This window comes from Phalaenopsis equestris, unplaced genomic scaffold, assembly GCF_001263595.1.
Source record: "Phalaenopsis equestris unplaced genomic scaffold, ASM126359v1 Scaffold001187, whole genome shotgun sequence".
Lineage (NCBI taxonomy): Eukaryota > Viridiplantae > Streptophyta > Magnoliopsida > Asparagales > Orchidaceae > Phalaenopsis > Phalaenopsis equestris.
The window spans coordinates 212,483-228,970 of record NW_018165626.1 but is presented as its reverse complement, the minus strand read 5'-3'; the positions used below and the strand labels follow the sequence as shown (position 1 = coordinate 228,970).

The 16,488-nt window shown below is 33.8% G+C and overlaps 1 protein-coding gene across 1 annotated transcript in view; it reads left to right on the top strand.

Annotated features, from left to right (window-relative positions):
* The window catches only part of LOC110033457 (GDSL esterase/lipase At1g28570-like), a 19,760-nt gene extending 4,583 nt beyond the window's left edge, over window positions 1-15,177 (top strand). Inside the window, 4 exon segments of the mRNA XM_020737442.1 lie at window positions 13,796-13,944; window positions 14,041-14,311; window positions 14,408-14,672; window positions 14,805-15,177. Of these exon segments, the coding sequence (XP_020593101.1) occupies window positions 13,796-13,944; window positions 14,041-14,311; window positions 14,408-14,655 (668 nt within the window). The 3' untranslated portion in view covers window positions 14,656-14,672; window positions 14,805-15,177.
* Window positions 15,178-16,488: the final 1,311 nt, after the last annotated feature.

The window sequence follows — 16,488 nt, the reverse complement described above, 5'->3', positions numbered from 1 at the left end:
AGCGGTTCCAGATTGCTTAGGATGAGGAGATTCAACTCAGGTAAAAGGTGTTTCTAGAGCAGTTCCATGCAGTTTGTTTCCCGATGCATCCATGTCAAGGAGAAATCGACATTGGCTCATTGGGATCTCGCAGAAGAGCTGGGGATTGTGAATGTTTAGGAGCTGGAGTAACACAATTTCTCCAATTTCCTGTTGAATTGTTCCTATAATGTTTTTGCTCTCTAAACATAGAATTGTAAGAGACTTGAGTAATCCGATCTTTGGTTGAATGATTCTGTTGAGAGGACTAAATAGTTATTTAATGTTAGTATTATTAATAATGTAATAATAACATTTATTAAATTTTATTGTATAGTAAATATGTGCTTAATTAGTTATAAATATTAAATTATTAAAATTATATTTGTATTATTATAAGTTAAGTGTATTTTATACTCTAAATATATCTTAAATTTAATTTATTTTAAGCTATAATTTAACTATATTTATAATATTATTTAGTTAACATTATTATAAGAAATTTTAGTTAAATGTATTTATTATACTAAATTAATACAAAAAGCTGTTATATAAATTAGTTAATACTTATTAAAGAATTTTTAAATAAATATACAATAGTTTAACTATATCTCTATATCTATTAGCGCATTATGTTGAAATACTTTATTTATAAATTATATTTAATTATGAATAATTTTAATTTTGTTTAAGTTAATATAGTAAATATAAAAACACTAATTATAAATAATATATAACTATTTATTTTAAATATAGTAAATTAATATTTATAAAACTATTTATAAATTAATATATAAGTATTTAATCTAAAATATATAGTAATATAAACAATTATGTATAAAATAAATTAAATTAATTTAAGTATTATAATTTTAAATTTATGTTTAACATTTCCATATTTTAAATTAACTATAATATATGTATAATTTTAAAATTAATTGTTATTACATGTAAATTAACACAATATTAAATAAATTTAGTTATATAGTAATTTATTAAAATTATATTATTAAATACTTAACATTTTATATATTTTAAGATGTTTATAAGTTAATATTTAACATTTACTAATTCAATATTAATGTTTTTTTTATAAACCGCGCGAATAATACTGTAATAACACATGAATACCATCACAAATAATAACGCAAAACACCATGAATCAACGACTGACTAAAGAGCGAATAATATCGCGAATACCACCGCAATAACACCGCATAACACCTGGAATCAAAGGACGTGCGACCTCGCGAATAATACCTTGAATAGCACCGTAATAACAACTGAAAACTACTGCGAATAACACCGCGTAACACCAGAAATCAACAGACTCGTGACCGTGCTAATAATACCCCAATAATACCTCAAAACTACTGCGAATAACACCGTGTGACACCGGGAATCAACGTATGCGCGATTGCGTGAATAATACCGCAAATAATACCTCAAATACTATTGCGAATAAAAGTGGACTCGCAACCGCGGGGAGGGCAGAGCCGTAAAAAATTTTCTCCGAATGCGGGTTGCGGGGTCGAACCCACGGGTGATGTGTAGTACAAATGGAAACCAGCTTATCCCGCAACGCAACCTAGACGGAGAAAACCAATGTCAATGTCGACGTATTTAAAATGCCCCACAACTGTTCCGCGATGCCAACTGGGCTCTTAATGTTCCTATTGTCCCTTCTAACGATCTTCTAAATTTGCAGTTAGTTGAAAACCACATACGGTCACAACTCATTATATTTGCAAGCGTTGAATCTAAATCTGTCTTTTGGATTGTGCCAAAGGGATAGAGCGTGGAGTCCGAGGGAAGGAAAAAGTGAGGGAGAAAGAGAGATACTTGCTCCGCCAGGGGGCAAAGATGGGTGTTACCGAGCTCTTTTGCCCCTATTTTTCCATAAAACATGGGGTTAGAAGTGAGAGAAGAAGGGGAGTGAGCTCCCTACTGGGGGTGAGAGAGAGAGCCCAGGGACCCCATTTTACATGCTAGGGGTCATCTATTTATAAATAGAGAAAGAGAGGGAAAGGGGATTATATTTATGCCCCAGCTTTAAGTGAAACGGAGAGGGTGTTTCGGTCCTTACCATGCTTGGAATCTGTTCTTAGAGTTTTCCCGTTGCTAGACTCGTCAATGTTGGGTGGGCCGACTTAGACGGCCTACCGGCTGGAGGTTGAATTGATCTCATGTGGTCGACCCAGGCGGCTTGCCGGCAAGTGGCGGCTAATCGGTTCAAGATCCCATGGCTGGCCAAGGTGGCTGACCGACAGGTGATGGCCGACCCAGTTGGTCAGCTGGTTGAACGTTGTGTGGCCGACTAGGTGGCCGGTCGGCTGAACTCTTTTGTGACTGGCTTATGGTGGTCTGTTGGTTGGGTTAGCCGATCATGATGGCTGAATGACTGATTGTGGCCGACCCAGATGGTTGGCCAACTAGAAGAAGGTGGTTGGTGTTGGTGTTGGCGAAGGCTTCGTCAACTGTGATCCTTCTGCTCAGCGGGGGCCTATTTTTGTGTTATACAAAATTCGCTTATGTTCTTCCCTTGTAACCCCATATTGTGTGGAGTAATAAGGTCAAAGAGCCAGAGAACACCCCTCTTTACCCGTTGGCAGGGCAAACCTCTCTCTTTTCCTTTTGTTGGACTCTATGCTTATCGTTTGACTAGATCTAAAGAACAGATTTGGATTCAACATCCTAAAAGGTAACATGAACGTGGATTGTGCTGCCAAGTAGAAAACGAGCATTTCGTGCTGGAGAAAGCCCAAAAATAGATAAATAAAAAGAAGGTAAGAGGAAGAAGACAAAAAAAGTAAGTTATAAGACATAAAAGATGACAAGACTTGACAAAATAAAAATTTAGTGACAAGACATAAAACAAGAACTAAAAAAGAAAAGGAAGAACCTCTCTCACATTCCAAGAGGACGAGGATCCTTAACGGAGGAACAAAAAAAATAAGCACCCCTTTTCTTTGCTTGTTTACTTTTCTTAAATGAAGAAAGAAATAAAAAAAGAGAAATAAAGAAAAAAGTCGAAAAGATATCCTATCCCCTTATCTAAGTGTCTCTTCCGGGATAAACACTCCAAAATTCTCTCATTTAAGTCTCTCCTCTAGGATGAGCGCATAACATTTCATCTACAAACTGACGAACAATCAGTATTGACAAAATAGGTATTAGAAGGTTTGTTGAGGCTTTGTGTTCTTGACTTTAGAGGCAGTTGGGAAGAGAACATTCTAATGATTGAGTTCTCCTAATAGCTATCGGTCTAGTATCAAAACGGCTCCTTATGAAGCACTATGTGACAGGAAATGCAGATTTCCACTAAGTTGGGTAGAAGTGGGTGAATGTCAAGTGGTATATTCGGAGTTAGTTAATGAAGCTACAAAGAACATCAGGATAATCAGCAACAAATTGAAATCTGCTCAAGATCGATAACAAAAATATTATGACTCATAGCACAAAACAGTAGAATTTGAAACTGGTTATTTTGTATTTCTAAAAGTTAGACCAATGAAAGGTATTACTAGATTTGGTCAGGGAAGCAAGTTGAATCTCATGTACGTTAGTTCGTTTGAAATTATAGAAATGATTGGTTCAGTTGCTTACAGGCTAGCATTAACTGTTGATATCTCAGATATTCATGTTGTGCTTCATATTTCAATGCTTATAAAATGAGTTTTAAATTCAAAATAGAGGATTGCATATGAAGATATTGAAGTACAGAAAAATTTAACTTATATTGAAGAGCTTTAAAGTATTTTAGAAACCAATGTCAAGAAGTTGAGGAATAGATAGATTCATTTTGTCAAAAGATAAAATGGAAGCATAAGCCTGGAAAGGAAGCTACATAGGAAAAAGAAGAAGAAATAAAACCACAATATTTCTCTCTAATCAGGTAAAGTCAAAAATTTTAAAGATGAAACTTTTATAAGGAGGGGAGAGCTGTAACACCTAAAATTTGAGAAATCAAGTAAAAGTTTGGCAATTTTAAAATATACCCCAAATTTTGTATCTCCTGAAATTCATCAAACAAATTTTATAAAATTCTATTCATAAAATTAATCAATTTGTTATGTAACACTATGCATGAATTTTGAGTGCACGGGAAGATATAAAATTTGGAAGTTATAAGTTTAGTTAAATTAATCAAATCTTAATTAATCCTATTCTTTTCCCTAATATTTTTACTGTAGCCAGACAACTCTCCTGCATTGAAGAGCGCATGCATTCACATGATAAGATTGAACGGTTGAGAATAAAGTGGGGTTAGATAAAATGCCGCACTTCCCCTCTCTCGATTCACTCCGCATGCAAGAAGTAGTTGATCGGGTACTATGGAAGACGGTCGAACAATGGATCTAGGAGTTGCAGGCTACAATCTAAGGCTCTGGGAGGTATCAGTGAGTTGGAAACTCTCTTTCACGCTAATTGAGACATTCATTTCCTTACACTTTATTTTGATGTACACCACAAATTTGTACACTTTTTCATTTCTGGCAATTGTAGCAAAAACGAACTTTTGTCAGAAGTGACAAAATTGGTTTGTAGGTTTTTTGTAAAGGCTTTTAGTGTGAAATCAATGAGATTAAGAGAGGATTAAGGGAATAGGAAGAAGGGGGAAGAAAAATAGGCTAAATCGGAGTAGGGTTGGTTATGCCGAGAAGTTCATTTGAGGTAAGAATTCATAAACGAGTTAAGTTTTGGGTTAAATCACAAAATGAGCCAAACTATCATAAACTGTCAAGATGCGTACGATTTTTAGGTTGTTTAGACAAGACGCGCGCTCGAGGTGAGGGTGTAGAAACTCGTCTTAGGGTTGCTTCGTCAAGTCAGGTGAAATGATCATGTACTAACTTAAGAAAACAATCCTATGTAGGTTTCATCTGATTCCATGTTTGATACTAGCATTTAGAATTTATTAACATATTGTGGCTGAATACCTGCATTGACTGCATAAATGTAAATTAATTCTCGTAAGATACATATGATTTTATTATCATATGAATTTGATAAATATGTTTATGAAATCATTGTTTTTAGATATTCATTTATTATGATTCTCATACTTATAATATATGAAATATCTGATGAATGTTGGATACAGGAATTATGCTTTAAGAAATGTCACCAGTGATGTTATATGTTAGCTATTGCATTAATACTTGCAAACATAAATGATAGGGATGTGAGATTCCTGACTTCTGGTATTCAAGCGGTGACGAAATTCCGGGTCAAACAGATGAACACAGAATGTAGAGAACTGTTGGTATCAGAGAAGTTATTGATCACTGTTATGTTGGGGGGACCAATCTTTACCAATAGCTATTGTACCCTTAGGGCTCGACGACAACCCAATGACGTAACATGACATATAAATAGTTGAATTCTATATAATAAAAAGTGACATTGCTATGATTAGATTGATGATTCATATGAATATGCTTATGACTACACATGAATAAATGACATATATGTTTTATACAGCAGTCGTGATTTTCTACACTACTTGTTTTTCTTTTATATGTTTTATATTATTCTAGTATGTTGTGACTTGTGTGTGGACATGTACAGTTACATGCGAGCATGCACATTGTTTCTTTTCGGTGCATAAAATATTATTTTAGCCTTAATTATTTCGTTGAGATTGTTGTTGGTCACTCAACGTTTTTTTCTTACAAGAACGGGTAAATAGCACTGGGGCGAGTAGTCATATGTGACTTATACAACTTTTAGTCTAACCGGGACGAGTAGCCAAAGTTGATCACCTACTGAGTCTTGATTATGTAAGTTAGAACGAGTGTTAGTGAGAATTTAGTCTAATTGAATCGTCTGCCTTTGTCGCGCTTCTGCCGACCCTTAAACGATGGGCCAATTGGGGTGCGACATAATGTTACAAGGGGCAAACTAAGAGGTGATATGATCTAAAGCTTGTGACAAAGCAATTTAAGCTAGGACAAGTTTTTTTTTTCGTATTTAACTCTAGATTAAAATTATTCCCTCTGAACTCGTAATTCAGGTGGTTTGGATCGTTTATTCTAGTGAATGTTTTTTTTAAGGGCTCTATGAATATTGAGAATAAGAACACTTATATTTTCAAGTAATTGAGCGGAGACTTGAGCCTAATTTAGGAGGGCTTGAGCATTATAGAGAGGCCTTAGTGTTAATTCTTCATCCTAAGTAAGATTTGATATTGTCACGCTGGAGAAATTAAAATAGGTAAACTTCTTGGGAGGTAACCCACATTTTATCTTATTTTTGTTCTGTGATTGTATGATTTTATGTGTTGCGTGGAAAAAAGTTTTTTGTTATTGTTGTAGTAAGTGTACAACACTGTAGTGCTAGACTTTCAACATCGCAGTACTGATTTTTTAGCGTTGCAATGCTATTCATTCAACGTCGCAGTGCTGTGTGTTGTACTGTATTGTCCTTTTTTCTGTGTGCATACTGACATAAGTCAAATAGTTGCAAAAATTATGTGTTATTTGAATTGTTAGAGGTTGTGGTGCTCAATGCATAGCGTCGTGACGTTGATCAAATGATAGTGTCACCTCTTAATCACATTGATTAATTCAGTTGAAAAGAAGGGAATTCGAGGTAGTACTACAGTGCTATGTTCTAGCACAATGTCGATACATAAATTCTATTGATTGTTATCCTGTCATTTTAATGCAAAGTTTTATGGATTTTATTAATTTAACGTGTGAAATTAATGGCAATTCAACGATTGGTTGACCATTATTTGATCGACGCAAGCTCACTAGCTATGGAACTAGTGTTGCAGTGCCTTTCACCCGAGCACACAATGTTGCAATGCTATTTTCATGAATTGCATCGGAGCCTTAGTTTTAGTCTAGCAACGCTGCGTCATGATCCATGTTTCTTCTGGTGCCACAAAACTATTCACCAGCTTTGCGGCGCTACCCTATTTTCTATATATAGGCAAGGGGTTTATGTCATATTTGAGTGTCTTTCTATCTCATATCCTATTATCTTTGGGTGGAGTTGTAGCCATTCTTCTTTCTTTACTTATGCTCTTTATTTCATACCAGTAGAAATAGCTTCTAAGATAAGGGTTAAGAAGAGGGCCTCAACTTATTTCAATTCTACAAAGTTTATTAGCGCTAAAGTTTGGGTTAGGCATGAATAAGCTCTTGCACAAGAATCTTATCCTAGAGAGGGGGTTTAGGAGTTCGAGGGGGGCTAGCTAGAAAGTTTAATAGTACAGAGGAAATGGTATATATATAAAAAAAAAAATTATTCTAGGAGGCTGGGGCAGTGATTGTGCCTGTAGATAGGGAGTCTTTGCAAACGTAAAAAAATACTAAAACTAAAAAGTTTTTGTGAAGGACAAGTGGGCAGTTTTTTTATTTTGTTTCAATTAACCAGATTTATTATTTACCTTATTATGACTTTGATGAGTACATTGCGAACTATCACGGCCATCGAAACTTTGAGGGATTTCTTGATTTCCACATTAGCGAATGAGAAGTTGATAAATTTTTTTATCCGAGGCATGAATACCAAGGCGAAACCTTGGTATTATTTCATATATGCCAAATTGATGCCTAGTCAAAATGTCAATGAGGTTTCTAAGGATAGGGCAATCTGAAACTATGCTTTACAGAAGGGGATGGTTATTTACATTAACAAAATCGAAAGTAGGTCGATCATAAACATGGTTAGCTGGAGCACTAAAGTAGGTATAGAACACCCCCCTGTCATTTATATGTTATATATCTAGGTCAGAATCCTTGGGATGCATTGAAAGAGCAGATTTTTCTTATTTCAACTTTGACCGGGAATAAAATCCTATCATGTAAGGGGTCCTGCTTGAGCTTGGAGAGAGTTCCTCTCATCCTTCTACATTACAATCGAGATCTTCTACTTCTATGGTTGTTCAGGTGCCCGATATTGGAGAGCATGTTTCTGGCATCCAAAAGTGGTAACACAAGATGGGTAAGCAGTTTAACCATTACATGGACCAACATCAAAGGCAGTTCATATATATGGCTAAGTTCAACTCAACCGTAGTGAAAATAACTCAACACTGCTAGTTGAACGTTGGTCCTGATCGGACCAATTCCTTGCTGCCTCTCAGTTTGAGCATTTTGTAGGACCTAGCTAGCTAGTAGAGGAATGTCGAGAAATTAGGGCGAAGAAAAACAGGAATCAACAAAAATCAGAAGAACACAAAGATTTAACGAGGTTCAACAAAAATGCCTACGTCTTCGGGAGCAGAGCGACAAATTTCACTATTTCAGAGGAGTTCAATACATACCTATATGGTTACACATCATATATATAGATAAAACCCACAGATAAAATTACTAACCCGCCCCCACTCCCCCCAACCCACTTATCTCCAAGAGACACACATCTTCATTCCAAGAGACTCCAAATTATGATATATAAGTCATACCTAACAAATCTCTCATACCTATAGTATCTGTCTTGGTCAACATATCTGCTGCAATTTCATGATATGATTCAACAGAGTGAACTCTACCTACAACTGTACTCCTAACAGTGTATAGATATTAAATGCAGTGATTTTTTCTTTCATCACAGTCAATACACCTTTAACAATTCTGATGGTTTTTCTATCCTCATCTGCTTTAAGAATAAATCTATTTTTGTGTAAAGTGTCCAAGGAAATTAAATTATTATTCAAATATGGAATATGTTTTTATCACATAACACATAATAGGGAATTGTTTACTTCATATAGGTTATCTGAGTCTGGTTCAGTTTATTTGAGTGATGATAGATGTTACAATATTACTGGTATTGACAAAGTCAGAATTAAGATGTATGATGACTCTGTCAGAACATTATGTGATGTAAGACATATATTCCATATTTGAATAAGAATTTATTTTCTTTGTGCACTTTACACGTAAATTGTTTGTCTTAAGACAGATGATGATAGAAAAACCATTAGAATTGTTAAAGGTGCATTGATTGTGATGAAAGGAAAGATTACTAAAGGTAATATCTATAAACTGTTGGGGAGTACAGTTGTAGGTGAAGTTCTCTCTGTTGAATCATAGGATGAAATTGCAGCAGATATGTTGACCAAGCCAGATACTATCAACAAGTTTAGAAAGTGTCATCATACATCTTAATTCTGACATTGTCAATACCAGTAATATTGTAACATTTTTCATCACCCAAATAGACTGAACCAGAATCAGATAACTTGTATGAAGTAAACCATTCGTTGTTAGGTGTTATGTGTAGGTGTTATGTGAAGAGCATCCTGAATCAAGAATCCATACATCCTTCAACCGAGTTATTGTAACTGAAAGTGCATCACCATCATTGTAATCTGTAATGTCACTCTGCATAAATATTCATGGACTTAGAAGATACATCATGTTTCTTATCAAACTGCTTCTTGAGTTTTGGATAATCTCTTTTCATATGTCCCGGCTCCTTGCACTGTAGCAATGAATCGTCTTTCTGTCTTTAGGCTTTGACCTGGAATTTTGCATTCTAGAACTCTCTTTCTTCTCCTTCCTTCCACGATCCTGATTACCCTTAGCATATAAACAATTACCATGAGAGTTTTCCCCTGCATTTTGCTTCCGCTGGTTGTGAGCCAACAATGCTGCAGTAATCTCATCAATTTTGATTGTTTCTTTCACATATATAAGAGTAGTCACCAGATGTTCATAGGAGGAAGACGACAAATAACACAATAAAATCATTGTTCGATCTTCATCCTCAATACTCACATCAAACCATGTTAGATTTGTGATTATTTGATTGAAGACATTCAAGTGTTGCGCCATATCAGTGTCTGCTTGCATCTTCAACCCATATAGTTTTTGCTTCAGATACAATTTATTCGTCAGAGATTTTGACATAAACTGAGATTTCAATTTCTTTCATACTTCTCCTGGAGATTTCAGATTCATAACATGATATATAATTTCATCTGCCAGACATAAACGTATGGTACATGTTGCTCGTAGTTACAATTATTCCCAATCTTTATCTTCTATATTATCAAGTTTTGTAGCTCGCAAAGTCTTCAAAATTCTTTATTGTGCCAACAAATCTTTTCCCATTGTTTGTCACAATCCGAAGTTCCCGATTCCATCAAACTTCACTCTCTCGAATTTTGCATTAGACATTGTTATTTGAAATTAATTCTGCAGAGAACTTTTTCTGCCTTGTGTCTAAACAAAAATACATCGTAAATAAATTCAAAGAAACCTGAAATTTTTCTGTCATTTGCAGCAATTTTCCTGCAATTCTGCTGTGATTCGTGAATCAAATTTTTCACACGAAGCATTTTTCCTATTCGTGTCAACACCTCGACCGAACTGTGTCCTGCAAGTGAAATCCTTCTGCGACAAATTTGCGAACTCCGCTGGCCAAACTCCTCTGTTCGCCACCGAACTCTTCTGCTCTGCGAAACTGACTACCGCACGAACTGCTTGCAAACCGCTCCTTCGAGAACTTCCCTGGCCGCGGGAACTCTTCCGGCAAGTTGTCGAGACGATTCGCGAACTGCTTAGGACCTAGCTAGCCAGTAGAGGAAGTAGAGGAAGAAGAAGGGGGTGATGGAAAAGATTATGAATGGTTTTGTGTTGATTCTGTTTTGTATTTTCATTATTGCCTGCATTGTTATTGCCCCTTTTTATTATTTTTTCCACTACTTGTTTTTATTATTTTTGCAAGTGCAAGACAAGTCTAAGGGACTTTTTATTTGTTGATTGTGTTCGTAATACTTTGTTTTACATTTCTATTGTACTTTTACATCATTAATTATAATATCAAATTTGGTTTCAATGTGAAAATTATGTTGTGTTTCTCTGTACTGGGGTGTGAACATAGTAACCCGGGAGCGCTCTATTTAGTGCCACAACATTAGTCTTATAAATGTGAGTTTTGTTTGTATGGTGATCCAAACAAGGTTTGATTTAATCACCTTTGATCAACAAAATTATGTTTTAAGTTTAAAATTTTGAATAATAATTTAAAAATTGGATTTTCAGAAAAATCATTAAATAATTTAATAATGTTGTTGACATCAATAATTACTAAATATATTGTTGGAATTGATGAATTCAATTAACATCTTTTTCGCATAAATCACATATACACAATTTACTTAAAATGAATTTAGTTAATTAAAAGAGTGTAAAATTCAAAGTTTTAATCAATTTAGGCAACATAATAAGGTTTAGTATGAACTAAACTATAGTACCTGCACAGGAAAATTTGATATTAACACTAATATATTGGATTGTAAAATAAAGTAGAAAATTTTAAGTTAATAAAGTTGATCCTTTAGAAGACTGAATGAAAAATTGAAGAAATGAAATAGAAAAGAAAAATCAAGTTAAGGAAAAAATGAAATTGAAAAGAGAGTAGAAAATAAAAAAGAGGAAAAAATACTTGAGACTATTTTTTAGATACTTATTATTTAATTCTTATTTATACTTTTGTAAATTGAATTATCAAAATAACACACTTTTCTCATAATTCAAATAACTTATTATTTAATTCAAATAACACACTTTTCTCATACATCAAATAACACAATTTACTTAAAAATGAATTTAGTTAATTAAAAGAGTGTAAAATTCAAAGTTTTAATCAATTTAGGCAACATAATAAGGTTTAGTATGAACAAACTATAGTACTTGCACAGGAAAATTTGATATTAACACTAATATATATAATTGAAAGAGAGAGATAAAGTGGATTGTAAATTAAAGTAGAAAATTTTTAGTCAATAAAGTTGATCCTCTAGAGGATTAAAAGAAAAATTGAAGAAATGAAATAGAAAGGAAAAATCAAGTTAAGGAAAAAATGAAAATGAAAAGAGAGAAGAAAATAAAAAAGATGAAAAAATAATTGAGACTATTTTTTAAATACTTATTATTTAATTCTTATCTATACTTTTGTAAATTGAATTATCAAATTTTATTATCTTATAACTATTTGTATTATATTTAGGAAAGAAAATTTATATTATGCTTATTCAATAAGATTAAGTCCAAAATTTTAGAATCTTTCATTAATTAAAAATTATTAGGAATCGATTATCTACACATTGGACTCCTCATGATTATAATTCATAGAATATTGATGAAGATAAGAATTTAGGTAATATTGTGTTTACTTAGTATTTATTATTGATGATTTTGTACGTAAAATTTATTATTATTTTTTTCAGTTAAGTTTAAGAAAAGTTTATTATCAAAGGACTTGAGGACATAAATGTATAGTGTGGATTATTTGATGATAAATAATATGTAAAGTTTTAGAAAATTTGAAATTTTGTTGAGTGATTTAAGTGCAGAGAAATTAGGTGTGATTTATTTCAAATCATATATTTTTATTAATTTTTATTGCATTTATTCTGTATTTTATGATAGGAAATAGACATGACAATAATTTGTAGAATAATAGGAGAAGGTACACGCAGCACTACGACACTAGAGGCACAGCATCATAGCACCTGAGGTTCCAATTTTGATGCAAATTTCCTGAGAGCTTAACGTCATAGCACTGGTTTTGAGCACAAAGATGCGAGAAGTTCAGCGCCGAAGTGCAGGATTACGAATGCTGCAACAACGAAGGAGGCAAAAGTGGTCGAGAAACCCGATATGGTGTGCAGTGCCACTTTCCATAGCCAGAGCGCTATCGTTTCAGCATTGCAGAACCAAGTCAAGCATCATTGTAGTGCTGTAACATTAAGATAAACATGCCAGAAACTTGAGAGCTAGGCGTCGCAGCTCCACTCCATTAGCGGCATAGCAGCTCTACACCATTAATGTCGTGATGGCTTAATAGAGCAGTTTTCATTCCATTTTGGAGCGGTCCCAAGGGGATTATGGAGCATATCATAGTAATTGGAGTAGTTTTAGACACTAGGGAGTATATCATAGTGTGCACTAAGACTATAGGAGACTTGTAGTGTCAGTGTGAGTATTGAGTGTGGGAGTGAGCAATAATGTAAAGATGTGCAAAGGAAGGGAAACAGGAGCATATTTGGTCTTCAAAGGCTTAACTGAGTTCTATCATTTTTACTCTAGTCTTGTGATTGTATGTTTGTTTTTTTATTGTTTTTAATAACAATGCTTAGGAACTATGCCAATTTTTCTATGGATTGTGTTTCCCATTATACTTTTATAATATAATTTATGTGTTTTGAATTAATTCAAATGAAATATATTTTCTTATGAAATTTTGAACATCATTTAAGTATGTTTTGTTTGGCATGTTTTAAAATCAATCATGATCTAGAAATCTTTATTGAAATTTAGTGCAATAATAGGATTGCAATTAATTTTCTGGAAATATAAGTGTATAGTTTTTTGAAAATTGTAATCTTCGAAGATTTACGAAAATTCCAATTTGAAATACTCATATCTTTTTAAACATTCACTTTTAATAGATTTGTTGGATAAAATTTAGGTTTACTAAAATTAGTAATTACTTCAATTGGATTTAGTACTCGATCTTCATAGGAAAGTATCCCATTCACTATTTTATTACTTCAAATGGCGCGTGTGTATTAATTAGTTGGTTAGAACCCAAGTGTACGTTTCCCTTGAGTTTTTTTATTTAATATGACATTAGTTCCTGTTTAACATAAAGTGCTTGTATAAGTCATCCATACTCATCAGTTTAATCTTCAATGATGAATTTTGGCAAATAGCACTGCTACAATGTGGAAATTCCTACAATTTTCTTAAAATTTAAATGCGTAATCCTCGATTGTTTTATAAAATTTACTTCCACTTTTTGATGGCAGATTGCAAGAATTTACTCGGCACTTCACTTTTCCTTGCTGGGGAGATCGGTGGTAATGATTATAACTCTCCATTTGCACAAGGAAAATCTCTCAGGGAGCTCAAATCCTATGTTCCTCTTGTCATCCATGCCATCAGCGGGTTGATTAACGTTTGTGCTAATGCCATTATCCAAGCCATTTTCTTCATATTCCTCCATTAAAATCAATCTTCATTTTCAGTATCAAAATCTTAATTTTACTGCCAGGATTTGATCGAGCTCGGTGCGAAGACCTTGTTGGTTCCAGGCAACTTCCCCATAGGATGCTTTCCGGTTTACCTCACGATATTCGAGCACTCGGAAGATCGTGATTTGAGCACAGGTTGCATCAAATGGCTGAACGAATTCGCTCAATACCATAACAAGCAGTTGCAGCTGGAGCTAGACCGCCTTCGAGCTCTTCACCCGCATGCCACCATCATCTATGCTGATTACTACAATCCAATCATGAACTTAATCTCCAACCACAGCAGCTGGAGTGAGGCTATTCTTCTTCTTTTGCTCCAGTTCTTCATAACAATTACGTTTGATTTCCAAAAATGTCAATAAAAATAAAAATAAAAATTGCTTTCAGACACTTGGAAAGTTCCTATGGCCCCATGCTGCAGCGGGGGTCGCCCTTATAATACAAAGGTGCATTGCGGAGATAGGGCCGCAACCGTTTGCGCTGATCCGTCGTCTTAATCAATATATATCTCATGGGATGGAGTGCACCTCACTGAAGCGGCTTACAGATTCATTGCCAGTGGATTGTTGGAAGGACCTTTTGCTGACCCACCTATAAAAGAGGTTTGCTCGCATATACTCCTCAATGATGCCTGACCAAGGGTGCATTTGGGGTAGCTTATCCGCAGCGAAATGCAGTCTCACCGTTTGAAAACTGCGTTTGAGCTGCTTATCCGAAAACGCAGTTGGTTTTTTATATTAAACGCGGAACGCTGGTCGAATCCCGCTATCCGTGTTTCTGTGGGGTAGCTTATCCGCAGCGAAATGCAGTCTCACCATATGGAAATTGCGTTTGAGCAGCTTATTCGAAAACGCAGTTGGTTTTTTACATTAAACGCGGAACGCTGGTCGAATCCCTCTATCCGTGTTTCTGGATAAATGGCTTATCTGGATAAGCACAAGCTGCCCCAAACACACCCTAAGTTTGCTATATCTAAGCATCTTTAGAAATAGCTACTGCACTAGTTTGTCGAATATTATTTAATATATACATAGGAATTGGGTGGTATGTATGTAAATGCCCCAAAAATTAAAGTCTGCTATTGTATTTATTTGACACATCATTTGCAACCAAATATCCTGTAAATTTTAGTACTTTTACAGATGGTGCATTGATACAAATATATAATTAGATACTGTACATGATATTGATCATACTTGTCTCATGGTACACATGCAGTGAGTAAAAGTTCTTTGCAGTGTGTTTTTTGGATGGATATTACTGAAAATATGCATGGAGTTGAATCCCTTAGAAACTATTTAGAATTTAGTTCATGATAAAAACATGCATCTTAGTATTATGGAAGCCATGTTATGGTCGCTAACTAGACATATGTTGATCAAGTTGGGGGAATGGGGATGAAATGGACACTAGAGTTTGCACAAATGTTCTTGAAGGCTTGAGCATAATGTGGGAGTAACATGTGAAGAAGGATTCATTATGGAAGTTCATGGATGGAAGACATCAATGGGTTAGTCATCGTTTTAATTGGATTTAGCCATGAATTCAATTTAAATCCAACCAGATACCTAAAAAATAAAAATTAAATCTAATGCTTGGCTAAATCTAATTTTCTCACGTTTTCTTTTTCTTCGCATATTCCGTCATTTATAATACATAAATTCGGATGTAGTGAATCCGATTGTGAGGTGAATTTATTCTGCTGTGGATTTGGTAAATCTTATTTAATGCAAATTTATGTTGCACCCAAACACCGCCTTAAACTTATATTTTTGAAAGTTGAGCTTTAAAAGCTTATCTTAAACATTAATGTCACATCTAATTTGCTTTAATTTTGACTTTTTTTCATTTTTATTTTTTATATTTTCCGGAGTATTTGTTGTTTTGATTTATGGGATGAGTTTCAATTTAGTTGGGGAAATGTGCGAGGAATGTAAACTTTATATTTACATGTTTTGTTTAGAATTTTAACTTGTGAATGGATGCTTGACAATAAAACATAAAGATTTACAAAACAATTTAATAAATAAATAAAATATCAATGAATTTTGAAAATATCCAGAAAATTTGAAAATTTTAGTTTTAGAAATTATCATTTGTTTATAAATTATTTTAAAAAAAAAATAGAAGGATTATTTCTCAAAGCAATAACTTAAATCCTTATTTATGCCTTAAATTTTATTGAAATTCCTATCATCACTTTAGTGAACATTATGACTTCTTTATGCATGGCAACATTATGACATTATAAATTTTGGCAACCCATTTTATAATTTTTGAATTGGATAATTTGTTAGTAATTACCTTGCACTTGACCACTAATTCATATTGTTATTGCTACTATTCTTTCTATTACTAATCCTAGTTGTAGTCTTCTAGATAGATATTTGCAATATCATGGCCATTGATCTATAATAAATATGATTGTCTATTCTAGTATATATATATATATATATATATATATATAT